This window comes from Manduca sexta, chromosome 9 (assembly GCF_014839805.1).
Source record: "Manduca sexta isolate Smith_Timp_Sample1 chromosome 9, JHU_Msex_v1.0, whole genome shotgun sequence".
NCBI classification, from domain to species: domain Eukaryota; kingdom Metazoa; phylum Arthropoda; class Insecta; order Lepidoptera; family Sphingidae; genus Manduca; species Manduca sexta.
In genome coordinates, this window is record NC_051123.1 from 8,219,990 (window position 1) to 8,238,135 (window position 18,146).

An 18,146-nucleotide genomic window follows, 5' to 3' on the forward strand; every position below is an offset into this window, starting at 1 on the left:
GCCAATAATTTAGAATCTCTTCCGCTTTCAGAAATTAGTTAATAGCAACTGAAGCTATATTGATAGGTAGTAAACATAACCATACAAATTCTGCAAAACTTGCACCTTACCTAATTCTCTCTGTAAGCGCTTCATTTTCTTTGGTTTTCTCTTCTAATGCTGTTTTGGTTTCCGTCAATTCGGTTTCGAGTTGTTCTTGTTTCGCTAGAAGATGCCTTTTTTCTTCTTGCGATAACTGAAACAAATCATATTGTTTTAATGTTCAATCTTAAAACATGTGCTTTATGATTTTAATTCTATCAACACTCGATCCATTACAATCACTAACTTGTATTCTAATCACAGAGATATTATTTGAATTAAAGTTTGTTTTTTTTTCACTGTTTACTGAGCTTATAATGGTTTAATAATTACCTTCAAAACAGCCAGTAGCTGTTGGTCGGTGTCGCCGGGCGCTAGCGTCTCTGGCTCTATCCCTTCACGGAGCAGCAGTTCCTGAAGCGTGTCTACCTGGAATACAACAAAAACAATATTATTATTAATTCAACACTATTTTCACACTATATTTTAAGTCATGAGATCTTTTTTGTGGTCAAGTCATTTACTGGCCGTCATAAGTCATCGATTTAAAAGTACATAAAAATTCAAATATGGAAGCAGGGTAAATTTACAATTGTTATGTCTCATTTACACTAGTGGCGAATAACTTTGCGAATAATTCGTGTAAAAATATGACTATGAATTATGCATTACGAAAACATCTGAATAAGTTCTTTACACACTCATATTCGACTGTTCGCCTGTACTCGGCAAGTATCTAAACTAGGGTTAACAAGAAAAACAAAAACAATTGCCTGAACTTGAAACAACATTAAGGTTATAGCTTAAGGCCCATTTTCATACATTTTGTTTCACCTTTAATCTGGGTAACTAAACAAGTATTGACAAGTAAAGAATTTAAAATCACGTCTAGTTAGTGATTAGTTCTCGCAGTTGAAAGAAAAACGTAAAAATAATTAATATGCATGGATATTTCGGCCTTTAAAATTTAATATGACGAAATTTTAAAATATCCATGCATATTTATTATTTTTACGTTTCTCTTTCAACTGCGAGAACTAACAGACTAATTAAATCTTTACTAATTTGAACCAAAAAAAAAAACCTTGAGGTATCGCCTTAAATCGTTAAGTTTCATTATAACCTATTCACGTTGTCCCTTTCCCCTGTTACCTTTTAGTTATTATAAATACCTTAGTCCTGCTGTCCTCTAGTTTCTCAGTCTGTCTGCAAAGCGACTCTAACAGCACTTGTTTCTCGTCCGCGAGCCGTTCGTTGTCCGCGTGCGCGTCCGCCAGTTGGGTTTGCAGGTCGGCCAGTTCGGCCAACGTCGCTTGAAGTTCTTCGCTGGTACTATAAAGTGTTTATGTTTTTGTTATATTTGGAATAAAGTAGTGCTGAATAAAACTTCTTTCGCGAAAAATGCCGTAAAGTAGTCTTATTTCAATGTCTAACATTCGCGTAACATAAGAAATCACTATAACAAAACACTTATCATGGTATCTTAGTATTTTTTTATGGGAATCCCATGCACCAAAATTTAAAAAGAGCCATAATGTCACTGTTATTGCGGATTTATAAAAATGCATTTGTAGTGAATAGAGGGCAAACAACTCTGAGGTGGGCATGGATCCTGGAACGAATGTACAGGATAATTATAATGAACCAAAAGCAAAACGAGCGGACCTTTGAACATAATCGTGAAAAGCAAGGAGAAGATATAAGGTCATGGGGCCCTATTTCATGTAATCGAACGACAGCTTACTTTATGACTGATATTCATATAGGGAAAAAAGTTAAAAAAATACTCTATCTACTTATACCGAATGTCAACTCTTACTTTTTCAATAAAACTTATTATTTATTTAAAGCTCTCCTTCGAAGAGAATGTTCGTAATTGCGAAAACACTGATTCGCCCTCGTAGACGGAATAGGACTCCCTGACCTTAATCTTTTTATAGTTGAAGAACTTTTGTAAATAATTACTGCATCTACAACAGAGATACCCAGCACAGTTCTTCGTAGATCACGTGGCATTACAGGGCGTATTATACCATCACTACCTGTATCTAGAATTTCCATGAATCTCCTTTAGACATTAAAGTTGTCTAGATGATCGATGAAATCAACATAGCCGTTCTATTGAAAACGCCCCCGCGCCCTCACCGCCAATGGTATTAGCGCAAACGTATCTTTTCTCGGCATAAAAAAAGTTTAATACCTGTTTACTAATTCTTTGATACCTCGTCTCATTCCAGTCATAAGTACCCACCCGTGTCATCTTTAAACTTATCATACCGTATGTTTTCTCGGCATAGAAAAAAGTTTAAAAACTATTTTACTAATTCTTTGATACCTCGTCTCATTCCAGTCATAAGTATCATCTTTAAACTTATCATACCATTTATTGTCTCAAGTCATTAAGCTTCTCTATGAGCATCGTAGGTACTAAACTTCAGTGAGGTAGGTCGTTTGCTGATAACAAGTTAGAGACAGACATTCTGTACAGGTGGGGTTATGAACAAAAATAGATAACAGGTAAGAGCGAAAAGGTTTTGATGCATCATAATTTTAATAAATTTATCACGTGATGAAGGGTTACCTTATTTTATGTTTAGCAAACTGAAGCTTCAGCGTAAGATATTTGTCAATTAACACAGTAATAGAGATAAAACAAAACGACATAAACGTAGCGCATTTCCAAGCATAAATAAATTGGTTGTTTCAAAAAAGATTCCTAGTATTAATTTCAATAAATATCTCAAAGTCGTCGACGCATACGCACCGCTCACTCGCACGCAAGCTGGTGTCATTTCTCAGAATGTACAGCTAGAGATTTGTATTAAGCAGAACCATTATAATGTTAATTTCACTACATAATGACATCTCTGATTATATTCATTTATAAAGATACTACTTCCCATGGTAAGAAGTGCTGCTGACGAAGCCTGCTTCAACATTTTTTATACGACATCTCTGATAATATATTAATTTATAAAAAGATACTACTTCCGATGTTAACAAGTGCTGCTGACGAAGCCTGCTTCAACATTTTTAGACTGACTATGATAACTTAAAACCAATTTTCATTTCAGAATATAGTTACAGTTTTTAGCGCTCGCTGCTCCAACCATTAAAGATGATATATTTAAATTGGTTTATTTTAATAAGTGATCGTTTTTTAGACCGACTAAATAGTAACTTAAAAACAATTTTCAATTAAGAAAGTAGATGCAATTTTTAGCGTTGGCTGCTCCGACTATTCGAGATGCTTTTTGATTGGTTCATTCTTATCATTGATCGGTAGTTAACGATAGATATGGCTTATTCATTCTTACCAATGATCGGTAACGGATGGTCAACGATTGGTATGGTTTATTGAATGCCGTCAGTATCACCTGTAATGGTGCTCCTCCATCTGCAAGATGCGGTCTTGTAGACACGCGACCGACACCTCGCTGAGTGATGACGATGAGTGCTTGTCCCACTCCGGGGTCGTCGCCTCGCCGCTGTCGCCTTCACCCTGTGGATCATAACACAAAACTTCATTAATATTATCAGTACGTGTCAAGTATGATTATGGCAAGACATCTTTAAATATGGAAGTTCAATAAGTGAGCCGTTAAATTCGCAGGTTTAAGAAAGGATTCTCGGCATCAAGGAGCAGACAACTAGAAATCATTGATTGGTGTTTGTCCATATAACAGAACACGTTTTGCGACAGGGTTTGTTATATCTCTAGGAAGATCAAAACAAATATTTGAATGAAATGATCTCCATAAAACCTGCATGGTCTTGAGAATAATTTACGTGTAGTACCCATGAAATATGAACCCATATCGTCCCCTCGAATTCCTGTGTGTTCCTGGGCTAATTAAAAGTCAGGTAGCTACTGGCATAAAGTTAGCACGGTTCTTCCTGCGATTTTCTCTGACAATGTGTATATTAGAGATACAAAGAAGACATAACGATAAATTAAAGTAATGTAAATATTGCGTACATTATGCGCGAGTGCGATGGACGCGGGTGCGGAGGAGTGCATGCGGCGCGGCGCCGGCGCGAGCAGCAGCTGCCGCTTCTCGCTGTCGGAGAGCGGCGAGTGCGCGACGCCGCGCAGCCGCGCGCGCAACGCGCCGTTCTCGTCCGCCAGCCGCTCCAGCGCCGCCTCGCGCTCCACTTCTTGGTTCTGTATACCAAACAAACATAAATTTATTGTAGCACTTTATCGTGCTTATAATGTCATAATACTTCTGCCCCTGACGTTACGTACAATATGACGTTAAATAATACGGTAAGAAAAAATGAAAATTAAAAGCAATTGGACAATATTATACTTACACGCTCAGCAAGTAGAAGGAGCGCGCTCATTCATGCGATTCCAATTTAGTCAATTTAAAATGTTAGTCTATATTGACATCTACAATTACGCATCTATCCATAATAGTCAGGATAAATTGTTCATGTCTTACCTTCAACCTCTCAAGTTCGGTTCGTAACTTGTCCGCCTCGGTAGCCTTCTCCATTAGCTCGTCGACCCTGGCCTGCAGCTGGGCGCGCTCCATCGCGGTCGCTTCCAGTTCCCTTCTCAACGACTCAATCTCCCGGGCTTCGGATGCCAATGACGCCTAAAATGCGATCAAAAATTACAAAACAAGTCGACCTACTACTACTTTAGACATAGAAATATACAATAGCTCAATTTAGCATACTGACCTCAGATGGTACTCTAGGCCTGAGCTCCACCTCTTGAAAGCCCGGCATGTGGTCTGCATTTAGCGTGACGGGCAGACTGACGCACTCCTGGGAGCCACGCTCGTCTACCGACACGCCCAGTTCCTCAGCACTACCATAATCGTGCCTGACCCGTCCATCTTCGTATTCCAAAACATCTGGCAACTCAGGATCCTCTAACACCGCATTGTTGTTGCCGAGGTCCTTCTTCTTGTGCGCTTTGTGAAGTTTCTCCTTCGATCCGAAGATCTTAAGGGTCTTTTCTCTTGCGGGCGCGACTTTGTGGTGTTTGGAATCTAAACTTGAGACTGACGGAGCGCCCTTCAACGTGGCCTCCTGTTTCCCCTGACTGGGCCCTCTACGGAACAACGATTTGAACTTCATCATCTTGACGTTTTATATCATGTTCGTTTTCGTATCACTGATCGAATTTGTTCGAGTTGTTCATTTTTCGACGTTCACTGAGAGGAGACGCGTGATCGGAATTAATAATGAATAAGGCGGTTTGTGTGCGCAGAAAACTATCACATTAAACAATCTGATAGCGTAGCCGTGTTTACAACTTTCCTTGTTATCTTTACGACGTGATATAATATGCTAATTGATCAATGATAAAATTAGTACCTACTGTGTAATTAGGATGAGGCTCCTTAAAGAGCAAATGATTATACGTAAGGTAGATTTTAATTCCGAGTTAGAATTTATACATCTCACATAGAATATACATGCGATAGGGCATGAAGACACTATGATTCGTCGATCCAAGCTATTGTTATGCGATAACAATCACGCAACCACCTTCATACTATAATTAGACGTAAAAATTCTCATGGCAGCCTACAAAACGAAATAAATGAATAAATTATAGAAACGATGGCCACGGAGCATGTTGTACGCACATGTAACTTAGAATGCTGACTCAACTGACGTTAATTGAATGGCATTCCAACACCACACTTAATTACGACCATTGCAACAAACAGATACGTATGTGGAATGCATGAAACACTTCTAAGATATTTAATATTCTACAAATCCAACAACGCATGTTTACAATTAGAAACGCTTACGATAACTGCGACAAACGTGCATTTCAATGAATTTGAAAATAAGCTTTATTACACAACGTAGAGTGAACTGTATCATGGTTTTGTTTGTATTTATCTAAGACTTTTTCACGCAAATCAATTTATAACCATCCCCGTCAAACATTGAGATTTGCAATTTCTGCAAAACAATAAGTTTTCTGCGTAGTTCACACACTTTAATTGCACAAAAAACTCTCAAACTCTCCATTCAAACGTGCAAACTAGAACATTATGAAATGTTTAAAACTCAGCCACAACACGTGACGGTCAATCGCTATAAACTGCATATAAAATACGACACAATTGCCCGGCCACTGTCCGTCAATTTATCTCATAATCCCCCTCATTCAATGGCCGAGTACTTGCAGTAGGTTTCCCCTCGTATGCAAATAAGGGGTCCCGGATAGGGTTGGCATCCGTACCGGTATTCCTTGGACATGTTAACGGCTTAAAATTACTTTCCCTGTCGTCCGGGTTAAGCTAAATACTTGGATACCACATTTCAATTTGCAATATATACCAATGCAGTTAGAAGAGCTCCCAGATTTCTTTCATAGATTATTGAGGTTTAAAATATCTCGATTTGGCTTCAGGAAGTTAGGGCAGCCCTAGATCCATGACACCTCGCTGCCAACCTTTATCCATTTAACTACGAGTCTATCGAATATAATGCAACTCGTCACCTTCGGTGTCCCTATTGTGTTTTATGACGTCATACGCATGGGTTATGAATAACTTCGTTTACTAAGGTTATGTATGGGTGAAGTCGCATTAATTGTAGAATGGAATTGGCTGAATAATAACAAATGATGTATCGGAGGGTGACTATTTAAATTGATATTTATTGTTGAAGATCCACTGTTGTTATTAATAAGACAAAATATGGCCCAGTAGAACATATCTAGAGAGTGGAGACAAAAATGGTCTTTATTGCAAAGAGTTATGTCAATTATATTTCGTACCTAAATTCATGTTAGAAGGTCAGTGGTCAGACATGTTTCACATAACCTTAGTCTATCGCATTCACGAAGGAATGACTAATGCACTCATAGCTCTAGATACATCGGGTGATTTATGCATTTATCAGCAACGATTGCATTTTAGAGGAAATAATTACTTTAATTGTCAAAGAGTTGATAAGTTTTATAGTAAGTATTTCATTAATATTCGAAAAGCTTAAATACAAATCCGTAGATAGATTAAACTAGGCTTGAATGTGGTCAGAGTTGCCTTAACCCATCACTTGACTGTCAGGTAAGCGGCTGCAGGTAACCCATTGAAGAAGACTTTAATGGGCATAAAATAAAGTCCATATTGGGTAAGCAAATTTGACAGCTCGGACAATCCATGGGTTAATCGATATCTGTCCATAGATATGGGGATATTACCATCACACCCTCTTTTATGCGTCTATAACCTAATATTGAGTTTGCAGATTAAACCTATACCCATAAAAGAAGTCAATAAACTTCGCTTTATCCATCCCTTTCATTCCGAAACTTCACTGTATAAGGCTATCCTTGTTTAACAGCCTTTTCAGACACGACTAATCTTTTACAAGTTAATTAAATACTTCGTGGGAAACGTGATGCAATAATTCAGTTATTTTTATATTACGAAACAGCATTTACGAATCGAATTACGGCGAGTTAGTGAAATTGGCTTTTATATATTCATTAATAATTTGGAACTTTTTCGTCCTTTTTGCATGCATTATACAATTATTATATTGCCACGTAAATGTAAACTTCAATTATAATTCCACAATATTACCAGCTAATTTGGCTCGGCTAATTCAATTAAGTATGAAACGCTACGGCTGCGTCCAAATCGCATGATAGTAATGGGACAATTGGTTTAAATTAGAGTGGATTTATGGCGGAAAATGGAATTTATGTGAAGCATATAAACACTATGATAAATGACGTTCGTTATTTATTGATCTGACACGGGGTTTTAAATGATAATCCAATAAAAATAATTGCACTCATAGTCAAAATTTAATTCGTGGATATTACGTACCTACAGGATTTCAATTCCCCTTTTTTTTATGAGAAAACCTCTTTTAGATCCCCGCCTACAACAGAGAGCAGAGTATGCCGCATATTGTTACAGCCTAAAAGCCCTATATTGGTTTCCATTTGCACCTTGGTGGAGCTCTGAAGACCTCAATATGAACACTAAAACATCATTTAGTCACGAGAATCGAACTCGTTTCACAAACTCATCAACCGCTGTACTAAGGAGGCTGCAGTACATTCCAGCTATTAAAGCCTAAGAGTTTCACGTTCTTTAATTACTAACCAACTCGAAACAATGTGCTATTTGCACACTGCCTTCCTAAAACTTGCCCTATCATTAATTCAGCTCGAAGGCGCTGCCTGTTGCCACTGTCTGGCATTTTACATACTAGCTCTAGCCAACCGGTCATTAAATTTAGTACGCTTGTTATATCTCCGTTTATTTTTGATGACAAACCATAGAAAATACGTGTAATTTGGACTTCAGCTAATCTCACTCATTATGTTAACTGTTGTATTATGGTATTGCATTATCCTATATAATCGAAAAAAACATTGTATAACTGTGAGAACAAATTAGCCAAACTAAAACGTGACATTTCAAATATATCAATCGCTTGTACCATCAACTCCATTTATGATCTATCAAAATATAAAAAATATTGACCAAATTAACGCAGTGTAGCGTAGCGTGAACTCAGTTTATTCATGTAACTTAATAATCCCCTATTATATACATTATGGGACGAATAAATGCTTGAGTAATTAAATTTTAGCTTCATTTCATCCCTTCACCCCATTACACAAAGCTAGCCGTCAAATCAGGCGGGAATGTCAGACGTATCTGACGCGTCACATCACGGTATGCTAACGTGAGGTTCATTTGTATGCGCGCGCGTCGCGGACAACGGACATGAGCCATCCTAGTTAGGAAACGCTTTGGAGCCCAACTACGTAACTCGACGGCAAAGGTAACGGCGCGGCGGAAGAAACAAACGTAATTCACAGTATTGGGGTCACGGTGTATGCGGCTTGTAATTTTAATAAGTTGTGAGGAAAAATATTTTAGTTCCGATGTTATAAATATGCATTTCTAAATGGTATTTTTCTGACAATACGCAATAATTCGTAAATAAGTGTAACGTTCCAAAACCTATTTATTAAAAATAATATTAAATATGTTTTTTTGTTATGGAATAATATGGTTACAATTACATATACACATATAAAAGATCTATATTTATCACTACCCCGAAACAAATAAAACATGGAAACAAAAAATCAATAAAATTTCCCGGCATAAAATCAAATCTATATCGCGTAATTCAGAATTCAAAATTCCCTTGGCGCGTTATCCATATCAAGAGAGTTATTCCGCGCCAAGCCGATAAAGCTCGTCTGGCTTAGACGTGGCTATTACTGTAATACTTTTTCGACCTACCCTACTTTATCGCAGAACAGTTAATAACCTATAAATCGTATTGCTTTCACCGAACTTGTCCGCGAGGTCGCTACAAATCAAATGCCTAAATGTGCTGTCGCTTGTTGCAGTTTGCCTGACCACACATTCCACTAAACGACTATGAAGGTTTCTATTTTATTCATAAACGAAAAAGATGGCGATAAAATATCGCATATGTTTACAATATCAATGCTTAAACAATATATGCGATATTTTATCAAATTTTGAAAATTTTGTTTGTTTAATTATTTATTCCTAAGGGATTCTCTACCTCCTTATTAAGTAAAAGAACTTTCAGTAGTAGATCAGTATTTTTAAGATTCCATCCTACGTTTACCCTCTCAAACTTTACTTCCTAATATAGATGATAGACAGTTATTATTCATGCTATAAAATTAACTAATTATTTAGCCATTTATGTCTGGCCTTTAAGTAAATACCTAAGCAATAAGAAGATAAAAAGTCTGCAAATAAATCACGTCTCATTAATAATTTTCCATTCACGGAAACGATTTTTTTTCTTTTCCTAAATCGGAACTTGCTTAACCAAATACATACCAAGTCAAACAAAAATATGAAATTTGGTATTTGATAAGATGTCGTGTTGAGTATAGGATAAATAGCAATTAGCTGTCGCTAAAATTTTCTTACAGTAAAGGCATTCAACGATACTGTTAATAAGTTAAGAATATTAATAAGTAGACAATTTAGTGCCTAATTTACTAAACCAATAAGATGACATAAACAAATAAATTTAAGGTGAAGCATTCTTATAAATGTCAAATATGGTCAATAAGCTTTAATGGTCATTAAAGCACACAAAGTCGCCTCAAGGCTGGCTAAAAATAACCCCGTCTCTCACTCTGCATTTGGACATGAAACATCCCAACATTATAGACCACATTGTAGGAATAAAAGTGTAATTCAAGAATAATTACGATGCTATCTTTAGTTTATTATTTGTATTTAATCGCTATGAATGAGAAATAGAAAAAATAATATCACTCCATCCATGTGATAAATATGATTTATTAGCATACATTTATCTTTGTTGATAATTATATTTCTTCATGTATATTTCTATGACTGTTAACTATGGAAATATAATACTTACATTCTTTAAATTAGTAATTTTTTTATATGTATGAAATTTAACTCATTTAATTTCATCGAAATATTTATTGTCAAAATAGACTAAAAATATTAAGCAACGCTGCAATCTACATAGAAATATTAAAACACATCTATAATAAAACATAGCAGATTAACGAAATCAAAAATATATAACCCATTGCCCAGAAGAAAACCAATGGAGCAGCAGACGTTCCAGGGGACTTATCAACACTTTATCTAGTAGCACATAGCATTCCAACGAGCAGAGCAACTAGGATACCGGTGTGCCAGGGTGAACGACCAGCCATGGCCGCGGCGGACTAGGGAGGTCGCCTGGGGCTGACAATACGCCTCGATAGCGACTGTATGAGACCATGTTGCTGATGACAAACTGCAGTGTTTAGATCATTCAATCACTATCACTAAATTTATATCACTATCAATACAAGCTTCATAGAGCATAAAGATTGAGAAATTTAAAATGAGCGTGATCGATACATTGTTATTCAACAAGTTTATAGTTTGCGTTGAAATAAAATCCTCGCTCTCGGGATAATTGGCAACTATGTAGTTTGAGAAAGTTATTATTATAGTAATAAAGTTAAAATTATTTAATCTTAGTCAGCTTGTAATAGAAATCATTGATTATTTCAAGTAGTCCTTCAAACTATGTTAAACAATCAAGCTTTATTATTTTCAACACAATCTTTCCATAAACCATACACCATCAGTATAATATTATAATCAGGTGTTATTTGGTAAGTCCTTTTATGAGTCAATTCTATACGGGAACAAAAAAATCTTTTGAAATCACCATTGGATATTAAAATTGAAAAAGGATTTTTAAATTACGAATTATAATTAGTCCAACGATGTTTTACCATTACTTTTAATAGAGCAACGCATAGAATGAACTCAGTCCGGTGACCCAGAAAGGTCGGATTCAAGCTAGCAAGCGTGTTTAGAGACGGACGCGCCAATAATGCCCGCTAACGGTCCATACAAATACAAACTGCATTTGAAGCACGTACAAATCAATATTGCCACTACTGTTTGAATATAATCGCATGTCAGTGGACATTTCACAATATTTTGTACAAGTTTAACGATCTAATTGAAATGGACAGCACCATTTTTATATTTCACAAAGCCACACAACAAAATATAACAGACTAGCAATTAGGTATTTAATAAATAGAAAGAACAATCAACAAATTGGCTTGGAAGTAGAATTTTATTAAAATTTGGAAAAACTAACTAATACCCCAAGAGTGTGGTAACACACATGAATTAAGGTTAGAGTTAAATCAGTATACATATTCAAACCTAACATGATTCTCTTCATGATAAATCCTAGAGCACTGTTTATAGATCACCAGCTCATTAAAAATGAAGGAAACCCCCGTTCGGAAGTCGTGCAAGCGTGATATACAGCACAACTCCGTGAGATACTTTCTCTGCGTTAACTTTAAACAAACCAGTTTGCGTTACCGCCAAGTGTATTGGCGAATGGCAAAAGTGATATATCCATTTCGTATTTTAAATTCCGTTCAGGACTCATCCCACGCGTAAGGATTATGTCAAGAACAATTATAAAATGTTATCATTAAAATTTATATTCATTTCGTTTTATCATAACAGTGCTATTATATCGATGTCAAATCCGTAAATCGTTTTAAAATAATTGGTACCACCGCTAATACCACCGCTGCTTCGAGTTACAAGATTCCGGAGAATTCAATTATTCTCAATGTCAAAATCAAAATTATTTTTTTTATATACCTACGTATAATTACCATAATTATCTCCAATTTTGGATGACTTATGAGTAAGTTGAGGTGTGTTATTAGGTAAATTGTGACTATTGATATAGATGACTGCCTCAAGTATTTCAATAAACAGGAAAATAGCTACCACCCAAACGACCAATATCGTTCGTATGACACAAACCTCATTGGAAACGTGATAAGACACGTTACGGATGAATGAAAATATTGCAGTGTGGACGTAAATCAATGTAGAATACTTTACCATTGAGACAGAGGACGATGTAAACAAACTGATAATTATTTTATGAACTAAAAAAAAATTGGAAAGACAAATTAAACCTACAAGGAATAGACGCATAGTTTATGTTCAAGAAGGCATCGCACTGACGCTGTCAATAACTACTACTATAAAACTAACTGCTTCAACAAATACACCAGCTAACGTTCATTTAGTGCAAAACTTTGGTAATTTTTAAAATATGTTACATTCCGTTTCCCCTTGAAAATATACTTTACTTAGCAAAAGATCGCACGGCGCACCGGCTGGCGGTAGGTGCGTCGCCGGCACCGCGGCGCCGACGCGTATTCTACATGAATTATCCTACTATGCAACTCATAACTGAGAATTAATCGCGTATAGTGATGCGCTTTGATATTTGTGTTGTTTCTACGATTCCTGTTTAATTTAGCACGCGGCTGGTGTTTCTGTAGGAGTAAACGATTCTCTCATATATAATTTCGTTGAAGATGATTGTAATTTATTTTGTTACACAGGACTTTACCTTGTCAGGAAACAGAATCCCCTGTCCTGGGAAGAAACTGAGGAAGCGGGTCACAATGACTCCAGACCGGATATCGATAGTGCCATCGACCATTGTAATGCCTTATGGAGAGGAAATGGCGGTAAAGTTTACTATGAATCCCTTTATTATTACAAAGACGATAGCGTTTCAAACAGCGCACCTCATAAGGAAGACCATACAATAAACTAACCGCAAGGTATGTGACGATATTACAGGAATATATTTTAATTATACCACGAAATACTATCGCTCCTAATAATAATCATATAAGGAAATCGGGGTCCTTAATTCAAAATGTATTCTCAATTACTGTAAATTCTATTGCTTTATAAGCTGAAAAAATTACAATCCTTTGAGGTGTAATAAATAATTTAGTTTCTATAGTATGGATGAAATAGCTACATTAAAAAATCGCATTAATTACGAATGATAGTAACATCACTACAGGTGCAATCTGTCCGTTGCGAAAACTGATGGTAACTGTGTGTTATCTTAATGAGTTTCTGTAATGCTTTTGAAATTAACTGAAACGAGGGTAATATAAAAAACATACAATAGTTTATAAATAGCACATTGAAAAAATGCTATAGAGGAAAATAGCGTTTTAGCATAAATGCATTCAGACTTCTCTTGAGTTTTGCCAAGTTTTATTTTTGTAGTAGTATACCGTTTCGTACAAATTGGAGGATGTTTTCTTTGAATCGAATTATTTGCAACATCTAGATGCCTCAAATGTCTACTGCATTAACAGTAAAATACTGGCAAATTATTAAGTTTTTAATGGTGAAAGATCGTCGCTACAGAAATCGAGGATGCATTGTGGACATAACCAAGGAATTACTCAAAATATGCAATGTTCTTTAGAACTAATCTAATCTAAAACATCGGAAGAAACAAAAGTTCTACTGTAACGAAGTGACCACCTACAAAACAAAAGAATAGTCTACGAGTTAGACTCTGTTGCAATATAAAAATATAGACTATCCGATTTATAATGAACATAGTTACAGTTCGTATATAATTTAGCTGTTGACCTTCAGTGCAAGACCCTTCGCGGCTACGGCTCACCGAATACATTAAGGCATCCGCAGTTTATCTTTTAAGAGTAGTAATTTCGTCTTTATCAAACCTCAACTAGACTATATTCCAGTAATACAACTACGCCACTGAGGCAGGAGGAAATAAAATGTACTTATAAATATATCCAACCCCTTCCATGTTCTCCATTCTATTTGATTATTTGGAAAACTAGATAATATAATTTTATTTTCCTTCCTTAAACACGGTATCTACACCTAGACTCAGTGACGCGACAATGGGAATTACCCTGACTAGTAATGAAACTTATTCATTGATTCTATCAAAAATGTACCGTAAAAACATTGATGATTACATCAAAGCTGTGTCCAACTGAACGATTGAATGAATTAGGTCATCAGACAACGACTTAAATGACGTCACTCAAACTTTGTACAGGAAAGTACCCGACAAACGACTATTATACCAAAGTGAGTGTGGAGAAAAACCATTTGATATCGAAGCGTAGTAAACATATGCGCGCCACATGCACAGTCGTGACTAAAGCCAACGGGCAACGCGGCCGAATTGAATACTTTCGACTCATGAGTTATTGATGTGGTGTAATTAGCATCGTGAAAATTGTCGCGTAACCTTGTGACGCAGCGGGGCACAATACGCAACATCCTTGGAACACACTTGGTCAAATAGCCGTTAACCAATCTATGTTGCTAGTTTCGAACGACAATATATCGTTTAGTGTGATAGCACGTCCTAAATTAATGATGATAAATTGCTTAATTAAACTCGTGTATGTGCTGTCACTATGCCACAAAGTCGTGTATTAAGTAGTTACGAAGCAAGAGTAATTGACGCGCAACAAATGACGTTCAACATTTGATTTGATTGTTAACTTATGCCATTTGCGTCTAGGGTAAGGGACCTAAAGCACATTTTGCTTTATCTATTATGCAAATGAAGTTAATTTCACAACATTTTGATAAGAGTCATAGAACATTGTTGTGAGAAAACCAATTTTCTTTCACTATTTGAACACTTCGCATGCAAGTAAAAGCAGTTATTTCAAAACAAAGAATTCAAAGCGACCACTTTGAATATAAACAAGGAACTTTTACTTATTTCACACATAAAATCTTTAGAAAGTTTATGTATGTAATTCAGTTTGTCATTTTGAAATAGTTTGCGTATTGTGCAATAGGAAATTACGTGTTTTGAAAATTTCCTGTCGAAGAGGTCGGGTATAAGTTACGAATAAAAAACGAATTAATGATATTAATTATAAACTACAAAATACAGGTGTGAAAACATCTGAAGATTAATGTAAATTTGTGAGTCTCTAAATTTGGGCATATCTTTTAAGTTTATAACGGACTCCTTATCATCTATGGCATAGTTTAGCATAGTAACATCGAACATGTATAAAATATCAATGAGAAATGTCACAAGACAGCAAAATTCGCAAATTCGATTAGTTGGACGACATACTTATTCCAGTTATTTTAGTTTAAAAACCAAAGTACTGAACATTCTGAAAAAGTCTGGAAATAAATTAAAAAAAGCAAACAAAGACTTCTGATAATAAACGACTGAGTTCTAAACTAACAAACACAAAAAATAAACTTCCAATTGATCTTAATATCATCCTTTTTTTTTAAAACGCTTAAAAAGAAAAGAAAACCTCTTAAAAGTAAACGAAATATCTCCTTGGCCATAAAAATCTGTATAGTCCGATACGATTCAAATAAACCACTTGTATTAAAATTAAACTCTTTATCGTATTTTATCGCGATTTGAAAACTAAAATATTAAAACCGCGACAAAATCCGAAAAATAGTTAAATTTTAATGTCTAACATTCGCGTAAACATAAAAAAATCATTACGTAAACCATTACTAATTTTCATTCCTATTATGAATCTACTCTCGTAACCCAACTGCGTTTAATACTGCTCTTGGGAATACCACATGACATTTGAAACTAATCTCAATGATATTGTACTGGTTTACTGTAAAGACACTTCTGCATAATAGTTATAAGTTACATATTCCAGCACAATGTTAATTAATAAGAAAAAAATCAACATTCTCGTATATTAAAACAATAACAAAAGTTTAAAATATACCTAGTTAAATTAAAAAAGACTAATATTTAATCATATTTATATTAGTGACAATGTTCCTATTACTGGGCAAGTTATGTTTCCTAATTAATTGAATATGAAATTTCGAGAAGATGTCAAAAGTTTAGGAAATGGAAATTTTCTGAAGTAACACTAATAAAAAAAAAACCGTTACCTCCAAAAAAAAAAATTTTGTGTACAATTTGGGTTCAATTAGCAATAAAACATACAGAAGTTTTGTTGTTACTTGCTATTATATATACATATAAATCTATCGATATAGACCTATATATTGTATTTATGAAATGTGCCCTTTCCAATATTGTATATTCAATTTCAAACCCGTGCCAAATAAGTTCAATTAGGAGGGTACTCGTTCTGTACACTATTCCGCCCCTAATTGCCATATTTTATGCATTGCCGTCGTAGTCTAGTGGCCACTTTTAATAAACGATCCCAATCTTAACCTTCAATCCGATCCCGAGAATAAACCAATCAAAATAAATCTTTAAAAGCATGTCAAAAACATTTAATTGTGATTGGTCCATTTTAGCGATCGAAAAAAGGGATTGGAATCGTTTATTAAACTTAGTAGGACACTGGATTCGCAGGGCTCTTGAATTCGACATTTTTGATATTACATCTACCATTATATTCTACAGAATATCAGTGCATATTAACGCACAAACTGCTTATTACGAAAAGTATTTTAATTTCCCGATAATTTCTGTTCATTTCACCAGCATAGGGGCATAACTGGTTATTTTTAAAGTGTAATCGCACATTCTCTTTCACCGAGAACGTCTTTTACAAATATGATAATTTTTATGTAATAAGCAAATCCCGTATTACAAATACTACTATATATATCGTGGCTTCTTAATAGGGTAACAATGAAACCCGACCTGTGAAAGGTCTAGAAGAAAAGTAGAAAAAAGAAATCACCTAAATCAGCTCTATAAGTAAAACTGTGAGTCTTATCGGAACAAAGTATGAAACTCATATAATAAATATAAAATAAAATGATTTTGAGGCAGTGGGGAAGCGTAGAAAGGGCGCATATTTTTTCCTGACATCTGTTATTTAGTTAATTACAGTCCTCATAATATCAGATTGACCCTATTAGAATTATTTGTCATTCCAGACTGCCTTATTTTCGAACTCTACTCGACTCGATAAAAAAAATATCAGTGGATACCTACACAGTTTAGGAATCCAATAACAAGTTTATAGACCTTTTTATTTCCGAACTTTTTTGATGAATCATTGAATCGGTGGATGAATGGTATTTCGATTCACTCTATAGAAAATGAGAAACAGAGTTAGAACAATTGAAACTCAAAATGTCTAAAAAGATAAAATGCCGAATATAGTGTTATGTATTCAGTGTGTTATCCAATAGTCTCATTGCATAACTAAAGTGTAAGTAATAAAAAAATATATAATTTTTATTGGTTTAATTTTTATGTTCACGGTAGTCAATAAAGCCGACAATAAGAGAAGTAATATTGGATTTTAACTGAACAAAGAGGAACTAAAATCCAATAAAGCCGGCACTGTTCTATCCAATAGCCTGCGGTAACGTACCACAGAACATACGTATGTTCCAATTTGTTACTCGTGAACAAGCATCAAAGCAAGTTCCTGTTATATAATAAAAAATAAATTCACTCTTAAAAAAACTCATCCGTTCGGAAATATTGGAACTGACAGAAAAAAAATTACAGGACTAAGAAAACTATGAGAAGATAGTTATCAAGTTCGATCTGTAGCTCTCTAACAAATAAAAAATACCTAAGAAGCCGTTAAGTATTACATAAGCTGAATTTTAGTATTTTAACCATCGAAAAAAGAAACCATAGACCCCCACCGTCCTTTGGCGCTTACGTAATACTCGAATCGCCCCTAACATCGTTCTGCTATTCGAAATTTAAATTAAAAT

The 18,146-nt window shown here is 35.2% G+C and overlaps 1 protein-coding gene across 8 annotated transcripts in view; it reads right to left on the reverse strand.

The window, feature by feature from the left end:
- The window catches only part of LOC115449153 (cytospin-A), a 41,458-nt gene that overhangs the window by 16,964 nt on the left and 6,348 nt on the right, over positions 1 to 18,146 (reverse strand). For 7 of the 8 annotated variants that reach the window (XM_037436974.1, XM_037436975.1, XM_037436973.1 and 4 more), the window contains exons 2-8: positions 4,774 to 5,252; positions 4,530 to 4,685; positions 4,061 to 4,246; positions 3,459 to 3,583; positions 1,254 to 1,413; positions 415 to 510; positions 111 to 235 (exon numbers count right to left, since the gene is read on the reverse strand). In XM_037436974.1, coding sequence (XP_037292871.1) covers positions 111 to 235; positions 415 to 510; positions 1,254 to 1,413; positions 3,459 to 3,583; positions 4,061 to 4,246; positions 4,530 to 4,685; positions 4,774 to 5,178 — 1,253 coding nt within the window. In that variant the 5' untranslated portion in view covers positions 5,179 to 5,252. Of the gene's footprint in view, positions 1 to 110; positions 236 to 414; positions 511 to 1,253; positions 1,414 to 3,458; positions 3,584 to 4,060; positions 4,247 to 4,529; positions 4,686 to 4,773; positions 5,270 to 18,146 lie in introns of those variants that run through there. The other variant, XM_037436972.1, reaches the window with a different exon arrangement.